This window comes from Hyperoodon ampullatus (assembly GCF_949752795.1).
Source record: "Hyperoodon ampullatus genome assembly, chromosome: 2".
Classification (NCBI taxonomy): Eukaryota; Metazoa; Chordata; class Mammalia; order Artiodactyla; family Ziphiidae; genus Hyperoodon; species Hyperoodon ampullatus.
This window is the reverse complement of record NC_136915.1, coordinates 109,666,991-109,682,982: the sequence shown is the minus strand read 5'-3', so window position 1 is coordinate 109,682,982 and position 15,992 is coordinate 109,666,991. Positions and strand designations below refer to the sequence as shown.

Here is a 15,992-nt window from a genome sequence, read left to right as displayed (position 1 = left end):
CGATGCAGGGGACACTGGTTCGTGCCCCGGTCTGGGAGGATCCCACATGCCGCGGAGCGGCTGGGCCTGTGAGCCATGGCTGCTGAGCCTGCGTGTCCGGAGCCTGTGCTCCACAACGGGAGAGGCCACAACAGTGAGAGGCCCGCATACCACAAAAAAAAAAAAAAAAAATCTAAAAACAAAAAAACCCCTGAAGCCTGCTTTAGAGTAAGCCAGGTTCAAAGTACCAAAACAGAGCTAGACTGGGACATGAGTATGCTTATCAACAAACTTTTATTGAATGCCTACTTTGTGTCATGCCACTGACTCTTGGACTACCAATGACAGTAAGTAGCCATAAAAAATAAGTAGTAAAACAAGGTAGCATATATTGAATGCAAAATAAATTATATAGGCAACAACATAATATAGTGTAAAGCACTGGATTGGAAGTCAGGAGATCTGGATTCTACGCAAGTTCTGATACTGAGGCATATGACCTTGAACAAGTCACTTAAACCAGTAGTCTACAAAGTACTGCCTACCGGTCAAATCCAGCTCCACTCTTGCTTTTGTAAATAAAACTTTATTGGAACACAGCTGTGCTGTTTGTTTATATATTAGGTATAGCTGCTTTGGGCTACAATGGCAGAGTTGGGTAGTTGCAGCAGAGATGTATGGCCCACAAAGCATATATCTATCTGGCTCTTGCTGACCCCTGACTTAAATGCTCAGTCTATTTTCTCATTTGTAAAATGGAACTAATATCTGCTGTCAATCACACAAAATTTGTCATGGGAATCAAATGGGATAAAATATAAGAATACTTTGAAAGATAAGAAGAGGAAAAGTAGCATTTTTGAGAACCTACAATATACCAAACCTTGTACTAAGCAGTTTATGTACCTGATTTCATTTGATGGAGTAAAGGGCCAAAAACTAAGCATATATATCTTTAATGGAGCGAATAATTGGGAGAAGGACTTGAGTTAGTCATTGAAAGAAGGGTAGGGATTAGTTAACAGAAGCAGGAAAGGCTGGGCAAGGTGAATGGCATGAACAGGAGTTTAGAGGCAAAAAGGCTTACAGTGTTCAGGGCAAACAACAAAAACAAAAAACAAAAACCTGGAACAGAGGGATCATACAGGGGAGTGGAGGGAGAAACAGAGACCTTGACTAAAGGTTCTAGACTTTCTTCTCAAAATACCAGGGAGCCATTGAATAGGTAATGACATGCAAAGCATTGTTCCAGGAAGATTAATCTTGTTATCAGTGAAAAGGGTTTAGAGGTAAGAGAGGCTATTGCTATAGTTAAGCTTTAGACCAGAGAGGTGGCAATGGAATGGATAGGAAGAAACAGATTTCAAGAGACATTCCAAATACAGAATAAAAGGGATTTGGTGATTAAATACACTACGTTTTAAGCCTAGTTATATAGAAAAATGATGGTACTGGGGCTTCCCTGGTGGTCCAGTGGGTAAGACTCCGTGCTCCCAATGCAGGGGGCCTGGATTCAATTCCTGGCTGGGGAACTAGATCCAGCATGCCACAACTAAGAGTTCGCATACTGCAATTAAGAGTCCACACGCCACAGCTAAAGAACCTGCACGCGGCAACGAAGATCCCGTGTGCCGCAACTAAGACCCGGCGCAGCCTCAATAAATAATAAATAAATAAATAAATAAATAAATAAATATTTCAAAGAATTAAAAGAAAAATGATGGTACCATCATTAACAGAAGAAAAAGAGATTGTAAAAAGGCAGAACAGGACATCTCTAAAAGAAGGATAATAGTTTGATTGGTGAGCACTAGAAAAGGTACCAGACTGGAAAATGAGTTCTGTATGACACATTGTGTTGTCTTACACAAGCTACCTAAGTTTTCTCATCTATAAAATGAAGGGGTTGAATTAGATACAGATGGTACCCTCTTGGCTCTAAAATGCTGAAATTTTCAATGTTTTAACTGTTAGTAATATGTAAATGGAACTGTCCAGCAGAAATGTAGACATTCAGTATGTCATCTCGGGAAAGATTGGGACTGGAGATGAAGCTTCAGAAGTCTTCTAAGTTGAGGCAATAATTAGAACCATGAAAGGAGATGAAACCTTGAAGTGAAGGAATGTAGTTAGAGAAAAGAGCCAAGGGCTGAGCCTAAGGGAACATGCATACTCTGGAGTGGGCAGAAGTGAGGCTATTAAGAGATATAGAAGTTGTTGCCAGATAGGTAAGAGGAGAATTAGGATAGCATGCTGATATGGGATCCAAGGGAGGAGAGTTTCAGTAGGCATTACCAAGAGTGTCAAATGATACCGAGAGCATGGAGTACCTAGGCTTTGTAAAAGCCCCTGGATCTAGCTATTGACTGGATGGAAGCTACATTATAATACTCTAATTCTGTAAGATCTTCTTAGTGACTTAAGAAGGTGCAGTAGAGTGATAGCAGTGGACGCTACGCTGCAAGAATTTAAGGACTGAGTGGTGGAAAGGAGTCAGAAAGAGTATGATTAGACTTCTCTTTTTTTGGTGGGGCGGTTGTTTGTTCGTTTTTGTTTTTTAATTTTTTGGCTGCACTGCATGGCATGGGGGATCTTAGTTCCCTGACCAGGGATCAAACCCATGCCCACTACAGTGGAAGCAGAGAGTCTTAACCACTGACTGCCAGGGAAGTCCCTAGACTACTCTGTCAAGAATTATAGAGAAAAGATGAGAAAGAGGGCAATTGGGCTCAAGAGATATTTTCTTTCTTTAAAAAATTATTTTAAAATTTATTTATTTATTTTTAGCTACGTTGCACGAATGGGGGCTACTCTTCATTTTGGTGCGCAGGCTTCTCATTGCATTGGCTTTTCTTATTGCAGAGCACGGGCTCTAGGAGTGTGGGCTTCAGTAGTTGTGGCTCACAGACTCCAGAGCGCAGGCTCAGTAGTTATGGTGCATGGGCTTGGTTGCTCCATGGCATATGGGATCTTCCTGGACCAGGGATCGAACCCATGTCCCCTGTATTGGCAGGCGGATTCTTAACCACTGTGCCACCAGGGAAGTCCCTCGAGAGATATTTTCAAGAAGGGGGTACCTGATCATACTTGCAGGAGGAATAATTATTACTTGTAGGAAAAAGAAAGAATAAATAATTCAATAACAAATGGAAGTTACAAGGTAAAGAGGGCATAAGTGACTCAGCAAAAGTTCCAGAGGTGCAAGGTAATCAAAAGCACAACTGGAGAAGTTTGCCTTAAGGGGAGGGCATGTTGTCTGAAATAAAATGAGACAATAATTCACTGAGAACAGAGGACTTGAGAAACAGGTGAAAGATGTATAACCAGCTATGAGAAATATGCTAAGTAGCCAATGTGCAATAACTAAAATGACTAAGTAGCCTGAAACATTGCCAAGGCTGGGAGAGGACATGGTTTTGATGGAAACTGTGACAAATCAGAAAGAGTAATACGTGGAGAAGGGTAGACGTAGGTAAATTCACAGACTTCAGTTTTGCCCTTTGATGACACTGGGTAGCATACATTTAGCAGCTGCAGTTTTTTGAAGAAGGAGGCCCAGCATCTGAGGGGACTTCCCATTCTGACAGTTCTGGGGCACCGCTTCCTCTTCAAAACTGGCAACCACAGTGGCTGTTCGGGCTTTTGTGTCCCTCCTCTGGCAGCAGTAGATTACATATGCATTTAGCCACAAGCATCAACAGCTCCCAACAAGGCAAAGAGCTACCCCAGAGCAGTAGAACCTGCTAGTCTGGGCCAGCTGGAAGGTTACAAGAGTGAGAGACACAAACAGAAAGGTACTAGTCTCTGAGCCTGAATGAAAAAACAACCCAACTCTGAACCCTGTAACTGTCCCAAGGGTGTTCCCTAGGAAGATAGCAGCAGAGAGTCCCTTTTCCTCTCCCGCAGGACGTATATTGTCCCATCCAGACTTCTAATTTGGTGGAGCTCGGGTTCACAAACATTCCCATCCCCTTTCTTTCTTGCAGCTCAGAGGATAAATATTGGTATTCGAGGCAGAAGGTTTCAATTTCCCCCAGTCAGCAAACTGTTTAGGTATAAAATTTATTTAATCAGAAAGGATTTCTCTTCCCTCAACACAAATTCACACATTAACAGTTAAAAAAGTATATAGAGAGACATATATTTACACAAATTAGAAACTACAGTCTCAAGTCCTGCATTAGGGATTGAGAGGATGGACATCAGGAGCAACAGAAGGATGGCTTCTCATCTGTTCTAGGTCTCCCATGGTCATCTCTCTGGTCATGGTGGGTAGACCAGGAGGGGATGGGGTACGGCTCCAGTCTGATGGCAGAGTTACTGGCAAATTGTGGCAACAAGGCCCCTCTCCAGATAGTTTCTTAGGATCACCAGGGATGACAGGAGATGCCGTAGTAGTAGATGGAACTGGAGTGGTTGGGGCTGAGTGGGTGAAGGGCTGTACTCCATGCTGGAGGAAAAGGATGACACCAATGCTGGTTCCAGTGCCTAAAGGACCATGGCTAAAGGAGATGGTACCTGGGGAACTGAGAGGGGGATTGCAAATTGGAGTAGTGTGGATCCAAGTGAGGTTCATAGCTGGCCATTCAGTGAGGTGCCAAGGCTGCTTTGGTTTCAATATTAGCTGTCCTAGCTGTGTCTGGTCCATCTTTTCCACAGAAAGTGCAGGAGAGGAAGCAGCTGGATAACTGTGGTGGCCTGGAGAATGCTAGGGACGGGGAGAAAAGAGAAAAAATTATGTGAGAAAGCTTTCAGATTAACTTCACCTGGTTGCTTAAACATTTGCTTTCCTTGGGAACTCTGTAATGCTAACATACCTTGTTTTATGCAATAGATAATTTCCTGTCAGGCCATGATTAAGTAAAAGCTTTAGTAACCAAACTGTACTTTCATTTATTTAACAAATTCTTGTACCACACACTATATAGGCGCTGGCTATTCACATGTATACAAAATAAAACAAACAGTCCCATAGATTCTCACTATTTATAAACTAATTTATTTTAGAACTTCTTTCTAAAAAGTCTATTTTTAACTGGAATCATCATTTCCCAATTTCTGTATTTTAAGTTCTAATTTCCTATGTTGAATTCCTTAAGAAGTGTAGATTAATATGCAGGCAAGATCCTCCTGCTTATGTTTATGTATTTATTTTTTAATTTTTAAAATAAATTTATTTTATTTATTTATTTTTTTGGCTGCCTTGGGTGTTCGTTGCTGTGCGTGCATGGGCTTTCTCTAGTTGCGGCGTGCAGGGGCTACTCTTTGTTGTGGTGCACGGGCTACTCATTGTGGTGGATTCTCTTGTTGCGAAGCACGGGCTCTAGGCGCGCAGGCTTCAGTAGTTGTGGCACTTAGGCTCAGTAAGTAGTTGTGGCACAGGGGCTTAGTGGCTCTGCAGCATGTGGGATCTTCCCGGACCAGGGCTCGAACTCATGCCCCCTGCACTGGCAGGCAGATTCTTAGCCACTGCACCACCAGGGAAGTCCCCCTCCTGTTTTTTATTTAATTTAATTAATTTATTTGTTTATTTTTGGCTGCGTTGGGTCTTTGTTGCTGCGCGGGCTTTCTCTAGTTGTGGTGAGCGGGGGCTACTCTTCGTTGCGGTGCACGGGCTCCAGGCACACGGGCTTCAGTAGTTGTGGCACGTGGGCTCAGCAGTTGTGGCTTGTGGGCTCTAGAGTGCAGGCTCAGTAGTTGTGGCGCACGGCTTAGTTGCTCCGTGGCATGTGGGATCTTCCCAGACCACGGCTCGAACCCGTGTCCCCTGGGTTAGCAGGCAGATTCTTAACCACTGTGCCACCAGGGAAGTCCCCTCCTGCTTATTTTTAAATCAATTATTCCCACAGCAGTTGAAAACAAGAACTGTCCATTAGCTACAGGAGACTTTTCTCTCCCTATCATTTGAGTGCCCCCTACATACTCTATTATTTGAAGGCACAGAAAATAGGTCATTCCACACTAGATCTAAGAATCTTTTCAGGGACTACCCTGGTGGTACAGTGGTTAAGAATCCGCCTTCCAAGGCAGGGGACATGGGTCTGGGAAGATCCCACATGCAGCGGAGCAACTAAGCCCGTGCACCACAACTACTGAGTCCGCGTGCCACAATAACTGAAGCCTGTGCGCCTAGAGCCCGTGCTCCACAACAAGAGAAGCCCGCGCACCACAACGAAGACTGGCATCCGTCACCGCAACTAGAGAAAGCCCGCACGCAGCAACGAAGACCCAACGCAGCCAAAATAAATAAAAAATAATAATAATAAAAGAATCTTTGCAACACTCTCCTTATGGGTACCCCATGGGTGCCTTCACCCCTCCCAGTGATGTACTTCTTGTGACCAGTCCTCAAAACCCATGCTTCCAGAGGGATACAAGGGTACTTGGGAAGGAGTAAAAAGAGGGAGAGGGAAAGGGGTTTAGGGGCAGCAGAAGAGAAAAGATTTGCAGAGAGAAGCTGAGGAATCTTCCTGCATGATTCATCTGGCCAGGTAAAAAGCATTCTGTATCTATGCAGAAAGCAGATAAGCTACAACATGAGGAACAGGGCTAAATTCCATGGAGTTCCTTGAAATGATCCAAACAAAATAGAACCCCAAAACACCTAGAAATCAAGACAATGAAGGAAGCTTAGGCATTCCCTTCCCTGAAAAGAAAACTTGTTGAAAAGATGAAAAGATCCAAAAGAAAATGGAAGAGGGAGCACATTTCTGCATGTGCCCTTCATTTCTTTGGTTATTTCCCCACCTTTTCCTCAGGTTTATAAGTTCTCACCTTGGTCAGCTGACTATGCAGTGATGACTTCTGGGCAGCTATATGAGGAAACCAAGTCTTTAACATTCCTTCTACCTGTAGCAGGGTTCCTAGATAACGCTCTCTGTGGGGGGAAAAAAAAGCCATTAGGTGTGAAAAAAGCAACAGGACAGGACTGGAGATAGCTCCTCTTTTATGAAGTACTGAGGAAAGAGCTCCTTTTTTATGAAGTACTGAGGAAAGAATCAAGGGGACTTACCCCATCTGTGGCTTCTGCAAAACACCTACTATACGCTGGATCCTGTCCATTGCCACGCTCTGCTGGAAACTGCTCAATCCTGGGGTCAGGAAAGAGAAAGAGAGCTCAAGGATTGAGATTCAAGAATTTAATCAGGTAAAGAAAAGACAGAAGGGGTTAAAATGGATTCACCTAAAGAAACTGTCACAGGAGAAAAAGCGAATCATTCCAGGCCCCAAACAAAGACTTAAGAGAAATACACATTCAAAACATATTTTGAGGGACAGAGAGATGAATGTAGCTCAAATGAATGCAAGTAATCAGATAACTACCTCTCTCAAATCGACCCATCTTCAGTCCATTCAGTAGGTCTGTGAGAGGGGGTATGAATCCTCGGAGCTCTTTACACTGTAGAAAAACGGGACAAAGGGTATGAGAAGACCAAGAACTGCCCACACCAGTACTTATTCTTCCATCTCCCAATCTGAGAGCCAATACTATCCTCATGGGGTCCTTACCAACCAACTGGGTGCTAAACCACTTGGTCGTATCTCCTTTCCCCAGCTTTCTCTTACCTTCTGAGCAAAGAGCAGGTCTCCTTCTGTGGTACAACCCTGGATGTTTAGACTGGTCTCCAATTCACCACCTCTTGATCTTTTGACCCCAGATCCTGACATAGAAGAAGCCAAGCCCCGCTGTTCCGAGTGAGATGCTGTAGGTTGCTTACTGGAAACCTTGGGTCGTTGCCTGCAGCGGATAGGACCAGGGCTGGGCCGAGAACCTCCCCTCTGACCAACAGTGTCTGGCCTGGGGCCATGGGCCCACTTGTCCTCCCTCTCACTATCGGAGGGGAAGCCAGAGTCACTGTTCACTGGGGAGGTGGAAAAAGAGGAATAAAGAGAGTAGGAAGAAACGCTAGATGGAGAATCCATGGGTTCAGAGGTAGGGGCCGGAGAGCAGCTCCCGGAGTACCCAAACATCGGGACCTGCAACTGAAGAGCAAAGCAAGGGAGTTTGAAACCAGAATCTGAGTATTAGGAAATGGACTGGGAGACTAGGGTGTACTGTCTGCGATCATAATATCTCTTCTCTCCCTCCCCAGTATTACCTGTCTCAGGGACAATTTAAAAAGTCATCTTCCCCGCCTCCCCTCCTCCATTAAGAACCTGGATTGCCTCTCTGGCCTCCGCAGAGCAGCTCTTATCCTGACACAGACTCTTTCCCCTCAGTTCAGAGTAAATATAATGATTTGACACCTTTCCCCGGTTCGCCTCTTCTGGTCTCATCCTGACCCCGCAGCGAGCCTCTCTACCTGAGACCACGCCACCGGCAAGCCGGAAATCTGCGGCACCCGAACCCACCTAGGGACCCGGCAGCAAACTCCCTCCTCTTGCCAATCTTTCTGATCAGGATCCCTGCGCCGGACCATCTCCAGTCGCGCCTGCCACGTGATGCGATCCCTCGCAATACCAATATCCGCGTTGGGTCCCTAAGCCCACTCCCACCGGGTCTGATCCTCCTGCGCGGATCGCTCCCTGACCTGAGTCTCCTCACCTGTGTCGGTCGGCTCAACCCAGGCTTTCTCCAGCTCCTACTCCGACTCTCGGGTCAGGGCTACCCACCTCCACCTCCCTCCCACTGGGTCCCGCCCCTTCCCCCTCCCAGACACGTGCAGCTCCGCACGTGCCTTCCCCCGGCGTACACAGACCTCGCACCCTCATTGGTTGTCTAGCCGGTGGCACGTGACTCTCGTTACTGAAGTTCACATTCCATTTGCTACAGCATACAGGGGCTCGGCCAATAAAGAGGCAGTCAGGTGACGATTGGTTGGAGGTAAGCATTCCGTGCTCCGCCCCTACATGCGGCTAGCGAGGAGGACCCGGTGATGAGAGAAGGAGGAGGATGGAAAAAGAGTGGAAAAGAAGGGAGGGGAGGAAAAGGGCGGAGCCTGTGGCTTTAAATAGGATGGTGGTGTGCCGGAGCCGCGCAGCTGGAGTGTGCAGACTGGTTGTGTGACCTAAGGGGTGAGCCTTGAGATGTGGGACTCATGGCTCTTCCTTGGGAACCGACCCCTCTGCCTCCTCTTTCAGCGCCTCAGCTCACGAGTGCAGCACGTGGAAACGATCAGCGACTTGCGTCTGCAACGTGTGTGAGAGAATGGATGTGTGCCACTATGTATACTCTCCCCCTCTCGGCGGCCCAGCTCTCGTGACTCCCCGGTCTCTGTTTCACCCTCCCCTCCTCCTCCTCCTACAAGTTGGGTGCCTCCTGCCCTGCTGGGTGAGGAGGGTGGGGATTGCTGCCGAGAACACCGCGTCCTTTCCCCGGCTCCCGCTGGGGCGGCTCCACCAGCCCTTTCCTTATGTAACCCGCCACGCACGTTACCAGCTCAGATGCCAGCCCGTCACGACTCCAGAGGTCAAAGCCCCGCTGGGTTGCTCCTGACTTTTCTACCCCGGTTCCCCGGGCCCTGCGCCCTTAGTTCTGTGTTTCTTAGCACAAGAAAAGGAGAGTGGGTAGGTCTCTATCTCCTAGATTATGTACTTGTCCAGCTTCAGTTTCTTCATTTGTCCTCTGGAGAAGATTTGAAGGGCGGAGGGTGGCAAGTCCGGAGTTTACTATTCACTGGCCCTTGCAGTGCTTTGTTTTGTTGTTTGTTTGTTTTCTTTTGCTGTGCCGGGAGGCTTGCGGGATCTCAGTTCCCCAACCAGGAATTGAATCCGGGTGACCGCAGCGAAAGCCCGTAGTGCTAACCATTAAGCCACCGGGGAACTCCCCCTTGCAGTATTGAGAGCACAGTGGAGAGAAGGGGACAGGACCCAGGGACTGTGGGCTGATTGAAGCTATAACATCGAAGAGGCCGCAAGGGGGCAGCCCAGTTCTTATTAGGGTCGAAGGATAAAAGGAGAAAAAATTTTTTTCTTTCTAAAGTTTGTCCCTGGGCTTCCCTGGTGACGCAGTGGTTAAGAATCCGCCTGCCGATTTAGGGGACACAGGTTCGAGCCCTGGTCGTGGAAGATCCCACGTGCTGCGGAGCAACTAAGCCCATGTGCCTCAACTATTGAGCCTGCACTCTAGAGCCCGCAAGCCACAACTACTGAAGGCCACGCGTCTAGAGCCCGTGCACCACAAGAGAAACCACCGCTATGAGAAGCCCGCGCACCGCAACCAAGAATAGCCCCCACTCGCCGCAACTAGAGAAAGCCTGCAGCAACAAAGACCCAAAGCAGCCAAAAATAAATAAATAAATTTATAAAAAGAAAAAAACAGTTTGTCCCCGAATGCCTTAATTACTAACTGAAAAGGTACATAGTTAGGGGCTGGAGGGGGGAGATAAGGGGAGGAGGGTGTGAACTTTAAAAAATCTATTCTAAGTAGTTTTTGATATTTTACATGTTTAACAATGTGCTTATTTTATAAAAAGGAAAAAAGGGTTCAACTTCAACTTTCTTTCTCCAAACATACTGTCTCAACACCATATATGATAAAGCAAAACAGTAGAATTAGAGGGAATTATAGGCTGTGAATAAACCTGTTGTTTGTGGGTGTTTTTCTCCATTCTTCCCAAAATTTCAGGGTTTATTTTTTCACAGCCCTAAAAATTCCCTCTAACTCTACTGTCACCTAACTCCCTTTCTAATCTACCCTTCCCACACCTATATCCTGGTGCTCTCTTCAGTGTTGCAGCTTTAGAACTGATCCTCATAAAAGAGTAGAGAGTAACCAGATTACTTCATTTATTTATTTAATCTTCCACTTTCCTCTTCCCAAATCCCCATCCAATGAGTCGTAGCAGCCTTCCCTCTCCTAAAAAAAAAAAAAAAAAAACGAAGAAAGGGAAAAAAAAAACAGGGTCAGGGGACTCAGGAAGCCCCTCCCACCTCTATGGAAACCCCCCAGATTTCTTATTTTGAGCTAGATTTCCCCATGACATCCACTAGATGTGTCCCCCTCCCCTCTTTACTCCTTCCTTCTGCTAAACCCCTTCATGCCCATAGTTATTTAGATTACCAACTTAAATTCCTTCCCTATAATACAGGTTTCTCTTCCTTCCCCCTTTCCACCATCTCTCCCCTACATTAGGGAACCACCCCCACTTCTGCCTCTTGACTCTGCCAGGTTGTAGGGCCCCTCCCATTTTCCCCTCTAGCACCTGAAGAGCCTTAAACCAGGCCAGGCTGGAACCAGCTTTGATTCCTCAAGGCAGACTGGAAACCTGGAGAAGTTTCTTCTCCATTCCACCTGCTTCTGCTCTAGGAGGTCCTGAAATTCTCCCAGTTAAGAAAAAGTAATGACTCTTATGACAAAGGCCTTTGCCTCAACATCTCCTAAACCTCCTTAAAGTTAGATAAGATTCTTCTATATGTGATCCCTCTTTAAGCAGCTCAGAGAGAATTGACCAGGCTGGAAACACGAGCCAGAGATACTGGTAAAATTGCTTCACAGACTCCCCCAAGGCCAGTGGCTGCACTCTCACCTTCTACATGAAATACATCCCCCCCTGAACGAGGGCCCAGGACAGGAGGAGTGCACCAGGACTCTGCAGACTGGATACAGCATTGTTCAGATCTGGACTCTGCTAAAATACAGACATCCCCTCATAGTAGGCTAGTGTCACCCTTCCTACTGCCCACCTCCCACTCTGGAAGGATAGCCATCTCTTTACACCAATCTCTATCTTCTTTCCTCTGAGCTTAGAGAAAGATCCAGCCCTCCTCCCCATCACTATAAGAAGTCCTTTCCTCTGTGCCTTTCAGCCATTCCTGACCATACCTGGGAGACCTGACTCAATTCAATGAGATGTTTTTTGTTTTGTTTTTTAAGCTATGTGCATGACACTATGCTAGTCACTGTGCTAGGTGCCATAGGGGGGACATAAATATAATTAAGACAGTGGTTCTGTCCTCACGGAGTTTACAATCTAAAGGGAGCCTACTATACACTTTAAAATATTTATCTGTCTTTGTCAAGCATCAGCTTTCCATTTCTACTAATTCTTCCCATCTGTGTTCAACTATATTCAGACTGCACTTTGATCCTGTTGCCCTTTCTAGCTGTTGCTTCTCTTTTTGCATTACCAGATTTCTCAGATGGTCGGTCTATCCTCTCCCTCCACTTCCTCACAATGTATTCCCGCTCTAACTCCACAAAATCTAGCTTTTGCTACATCCACTCAATTAAAACTGCTTTCTCTGTGATTATCAATCACCTCCTTCTCCTTGGCCTCTTGGGAGCTTTTGATTGATTGTATTAAGCTTTCTCTCCTAGGCTTTAAAATACAAATCTGGCTATCTGCCTACCTCTCCAATCAGCTCGTCTCCATTTCCTTTGTTGATTCCTCTTCTACTAACTACCGGCACAGTCATTGGCCTTTTGGTCTTCTGTGTGTACTGGCTCTAATGAGCTCTACTTTTGTAACTGTGACTTTGCACTTAGAACTGTAGCACTGACTTAATTCAGCTACCTTTACGACACCCTCATGGGGCTGTCACTATAAATTCAGCTTGGCAAATACCAAATTTATAACTTCACTCCTAAATCACTCTAATCTCCCACAGTTCCCATTCTGGTCAACCATTTTCCCAGATATCCATGTTTAAAACTTTTAAGTTATTTTAACTCTCTTCTCATTTATTGCCCATATGAAATTATCACTGGAGCAAGGCATTTTCTTCAAAATATTTCTTATTTTTCTCCTCTCCATTCAAAATGCCACTTCCCTAGTCCAGCCCTTTAATGGATTGTTTCTGGAATGATGCAAATCTCATGAGTCTCTCTCCACTCCACTGCATCCTTCATACAACCAGATAAATCATTTTTCGAAAATACCACTTTCACTGTGTGTTTACCACACTGAAGAACGTACTAGGCTCCCTATTGCTTATAAGTCTGAACCTTCCCTGATACTTCAGACTCTGTAATTTGGCCCTATCTTCCCATATGTGAGATTACCAAGCAAATATTTGGAGCATTGTAAATTTTATTTCTTAGTTTCCCACTGTTCCTTTCCATATACCCTCTCCTTCAGTCATACTCCATCCACTAAACATAACCTGCTGGTTCCATCCCCCTTGTCTATGCAGCTCTTTCACTCTTGGAATAACTATTCTTCCCCCTAATTGCTTTCATCCTTTCATAACTTCCTGCCAATCAAAAGCTCACCTATTCTTCAAAGTGTATTTCAAGCATAATTACCTCCTAAAAGCCTTCCAGACAACTTCAGCCTGTGCTAGTGTCTCTCCTTCCACAGCCTAAAGTACTTGTTTGTCATATGCTGTCAAATGTATATGCAATTTAACATTGTTACAAATCTTTTCATTTTGTTTTAAATGTTTCATAAGTGTAAACTTGAGTTTTATGAATACTTTGAGGACACTAACAACATCACAGATTTCTTTTTCATCATCATCAGCATCACCAGCAGCTTTAGGCATAGGTTACTTACACATTAAATACTATTCAACTGAAATTTAACTGCACCAAATCTTCCCAGTGTTCTGTATATGGGTTAGTATTAAATCTCAGTGAAAGAGATGATGGCCAAGCTGAGATGAACACCTGCATTGTAGTACTAGTTATTTGGCTCCCCCATCCACCAAACCCTCCCTCTGCTGCACATCACCAGCCCTGGGATCCATCCAGGGTAAGAGTTGTCTGTCTCCCTCCCCCGCTTATCCCCAATCCACTCACTGGTTCCATTGTCACTGGTTTCTCTGTTACAGGCTTCTGATGGTCTGCAGGGTCTGTTTCACGACTTATGGTAGTCTCTACTGCTTCATTTACCTCCTTATCCAACTTGTTCTGCCCTCAGTAGGATTAGGAAACACAGAGTTATTACTGCCTCCATCCAACATCCTCATAGATTTTCTATTTAGAGTTCTTTTCTCCTTCACCACCTCTTCTCCCCCCTCCCCATCCCCCAAGACTTAAACTCAGGGATCTTCCCTACTTCATGTTTGCATGGATTATGTACGATCCCGTTCACCATTTCCCTTGACTCAAGGATTGTTCCTCCCTTTCAGTGTCTTAGCAAACCTACTGCATTCTGGCTTCATCCCCAGCTTTGGTTAACAAATTTGTTTTGGGCTCACTACCTAGTTTCAGTTCACCTAACTAATTTTTATTCCTGTTCATCATTTACATTTCAACAATGCCCAGTTTCTTTTTAACTGTTACCTATCCTGATCCTCCTAGAGGGTCATGTAGATATCACTCACCAGCTTGTTCTCTGACTCAAACATAGAGTAATCAACAGTGAAGTCTGCACCAAAGTCATCTGGGGAGGAGAAAAAAAAATTAGTAGTAACAAAGGTAGCACTAGATCTGGAAATGAGAAGAGAAAGAAATTGTTCAGAATACTTCAATTTGCTCAAGTTGTAAAATTTACTGGTATAATTCTAATGAACTTTTGATGTTAAAATGTTTGTGAACGTGTATGCATTTATATTTTTAATCTGGTGTCTAAAATCATGTACAAATTTGAAAAATTTCACGTTGTTTCAACCAATTTCTAAGGGATTGAAAATCACTAGTTGGAGACATAACATCATGAGCTTGATAGTCTTTGCTCATAGCCACATTTCTCTCTGACCTAGTTATACCATTGTAAAGGAAAAGTCAAAGTGTCAGAACTGAGCACCACCCAAACCTCTCACCATCCTGCAAAGGGTCAAAACCTTATACATACTCACCATAGTTGGGGGTGACTGTGTAATAATAGACCACCTGATAATAGTCATCCTCTTCCAGTCCTTCTTCATCCTCATATTCTTGTCCTAGGGGGACAAGGACTAGAGGTCAGGGAGCATCTGGAACTCCTTAGCAATAGAAGGACACCTGACATTGACCTCAGCTCTATCAGTTTCCTTTCCTTCTGCCTCCACTCTACTATCTCCCTGCCTCTGTACCTCTAAACCTTTCTCAGTCTTCTGGGCTCCATAACTCTGATGAGACCTGTTACACTGTGCCCTTTCAATCCGGGAACTCCCAGAAGAGAAAACGGGTCCCTTCACACACTGTAAGCCAAACTAAGCCTTAAAAAGGTAGGAAGCAGAGGGACACCAGAAATTAAGACCTCCAAATCCACTCCTCAGTATGCTCTAAACCTACTGTATTTGTGGGAGATGTTCTATTATCAGTGTCTCCCACAACTAACACACACACACAGCCTTTTGGACTTGGGCTTTAGTTCCAGTTTCAATGCTAACTAGTAGAATATCTCTGAACAAGCCAGTTAACATCCGCTTTCTTAAAATGAGTCAGCTGGACTAAATGATCCATCTGCATTAGTTTTTCTTCCTTTCGAGGATTAAAAATATGTGGCTTGGACTTGATTGGGTCAGGAATTCTAGGCCTCCTGCTAAATATTTCCCTAAGCTCCTTGAATGCTCTCTCTTAACCCCAAGCAATGACACAGAGTCTGGAGGAAAAGGAAACAATGAGAGCACCTGGCAGACTGGGAACAAAGGAGGGAAGGAGCCAAACTACTTTGGGGACCTTGTCCCTGAAGGCAGACAGTACTCACTATCCTAAAGGCCACCCCTTCTGTGTCTTTACTAGTACAAAGTTTTTCTCCAGCTCGCTGGGAAAGAAGATACCCTGGCTTCTCTCGCTTGTTTCAGACTGCCCCACCTTCAAAGAGTCCACCTCCCTCCACTCTCACTTTAGTCCTTCTCATCTTGTTCAACTCTGTGGTGATGGCGAGCTGAGTTCACTCTTGTTAGGACCTCCCCATGGCTGGGGCTCCATCCCCGTCAGCTGTCTCTTCTTTGACAGGACTATGCTCTCCTCCCCTTTTCCTGGCCCTAATTTCCAGGTTCCCCCTCTGCCCTGACATCTAACACAGCTGAGAAAGTGGTATCACTCCTTATTGAACTGCACCTCCCGCCCTCTCCTCATTTTCTTTTCTCCCACCCCATTTATGGTAGAAGACCTGGCTCAAAAGCTCAGGGAGAGACGTGTACTTACCCAGGATGAGTGGAACAGCAAGGATGGCTACAAAGAGGACATCCATTCTGGATTC

At 45.2% G+C, this 15,992-nt stretch overlaps 2 protein-coding genes across 3 annotated transcripts; both read right to left on the bottom strand.

The window, feature by feature from the left end:
• Nucleotides 1–4,058: 4,058 nt before the first annotated feature.
• On the bottom strand, nucleotides 4,059–7,917 carry CIART (circadian associated repressor of transcription). The gene is made up of 5 exons (XM_079696907.1): nucleotides 7,546–7,917; nucleotides 7,303–7,378; nucleotides 6,992–7,070; nucleotides 6,754–6,856; nucleotides 4,059–4,687 (listed from the first exon to the last, which is right to left on the bottom strand). Exons 1-5 carry the CDS (start codon nucleotides 7,900–7,902, stop codon nucleotides 4,160–4,162), a joined length of 1,143 nt encoding a protein of 380 aa, XP_079553033.1. The 5' UTR covers nucleotides 7,903–7,917; the 3' UTR covers nucleotides 4,059–4,159.
• A 2,829-nt stretch (nucleotides 7,918–10,746) lies between these two features.
• On the bottom strand, nucleotides 10,747–15,992 carry LOC307048564 (uncharacterized protein C1orf54 homolog; the record flags this gene model as incomplete). 2 transcript variants are annotated; one of them, XM_079697677.1, is made up of 6 exons in its annotated part: nucleotides 10,747–10,777; nucleotides 11,448–11,549; nucleotides 13,661–13,771; nucleotides 14,188–14,246; nucleotides 14,662–14,745; nucleotides 15,938–15,992. In XM_079697677.1, the coding sequence occupies 5 exons, from the start codon at nucleotides 15,981–15,983 to the stop codon at nucleotides 11,451–11,453; spliced, it is 399 nt and encodes a 132-aa protein (XP_079553803.1). The 2 variants fall into 2 exon arrangements, with proteins under 2 accessions (XP_079553803.1, XP_079553802.1); XM_079697676.1 differs by lacking the exon at nucleotides 10,747–10,777 and having other exon boundaries at nucleotides 11,451–11,546; nucleotides 15,938–15,983.

Coding starts and splice junctions, on each gene's coding strand:
- CIART (XM_079696907.1), bottom strand. CDS start 7,902: ATGGATTCTCCATCTAGCGTTTCTTCCTACTCTCTTTATTCCTCTTTT. Junction 7,379..7,545: donor ACCTGCTCTTTGCTCAGAAG/GTAAGAGAAAGC, acceptor GTTTTTCTACAG/TGTAAAGAGCTCCGAGGATT. Junction 7,071..7,302: donor GATGGGTCGATTTGAGAGAG/GTAGTTATCTGA, acceptor TCCTGACCCCAG/GATTGAGCAGTTTCCAGCAG.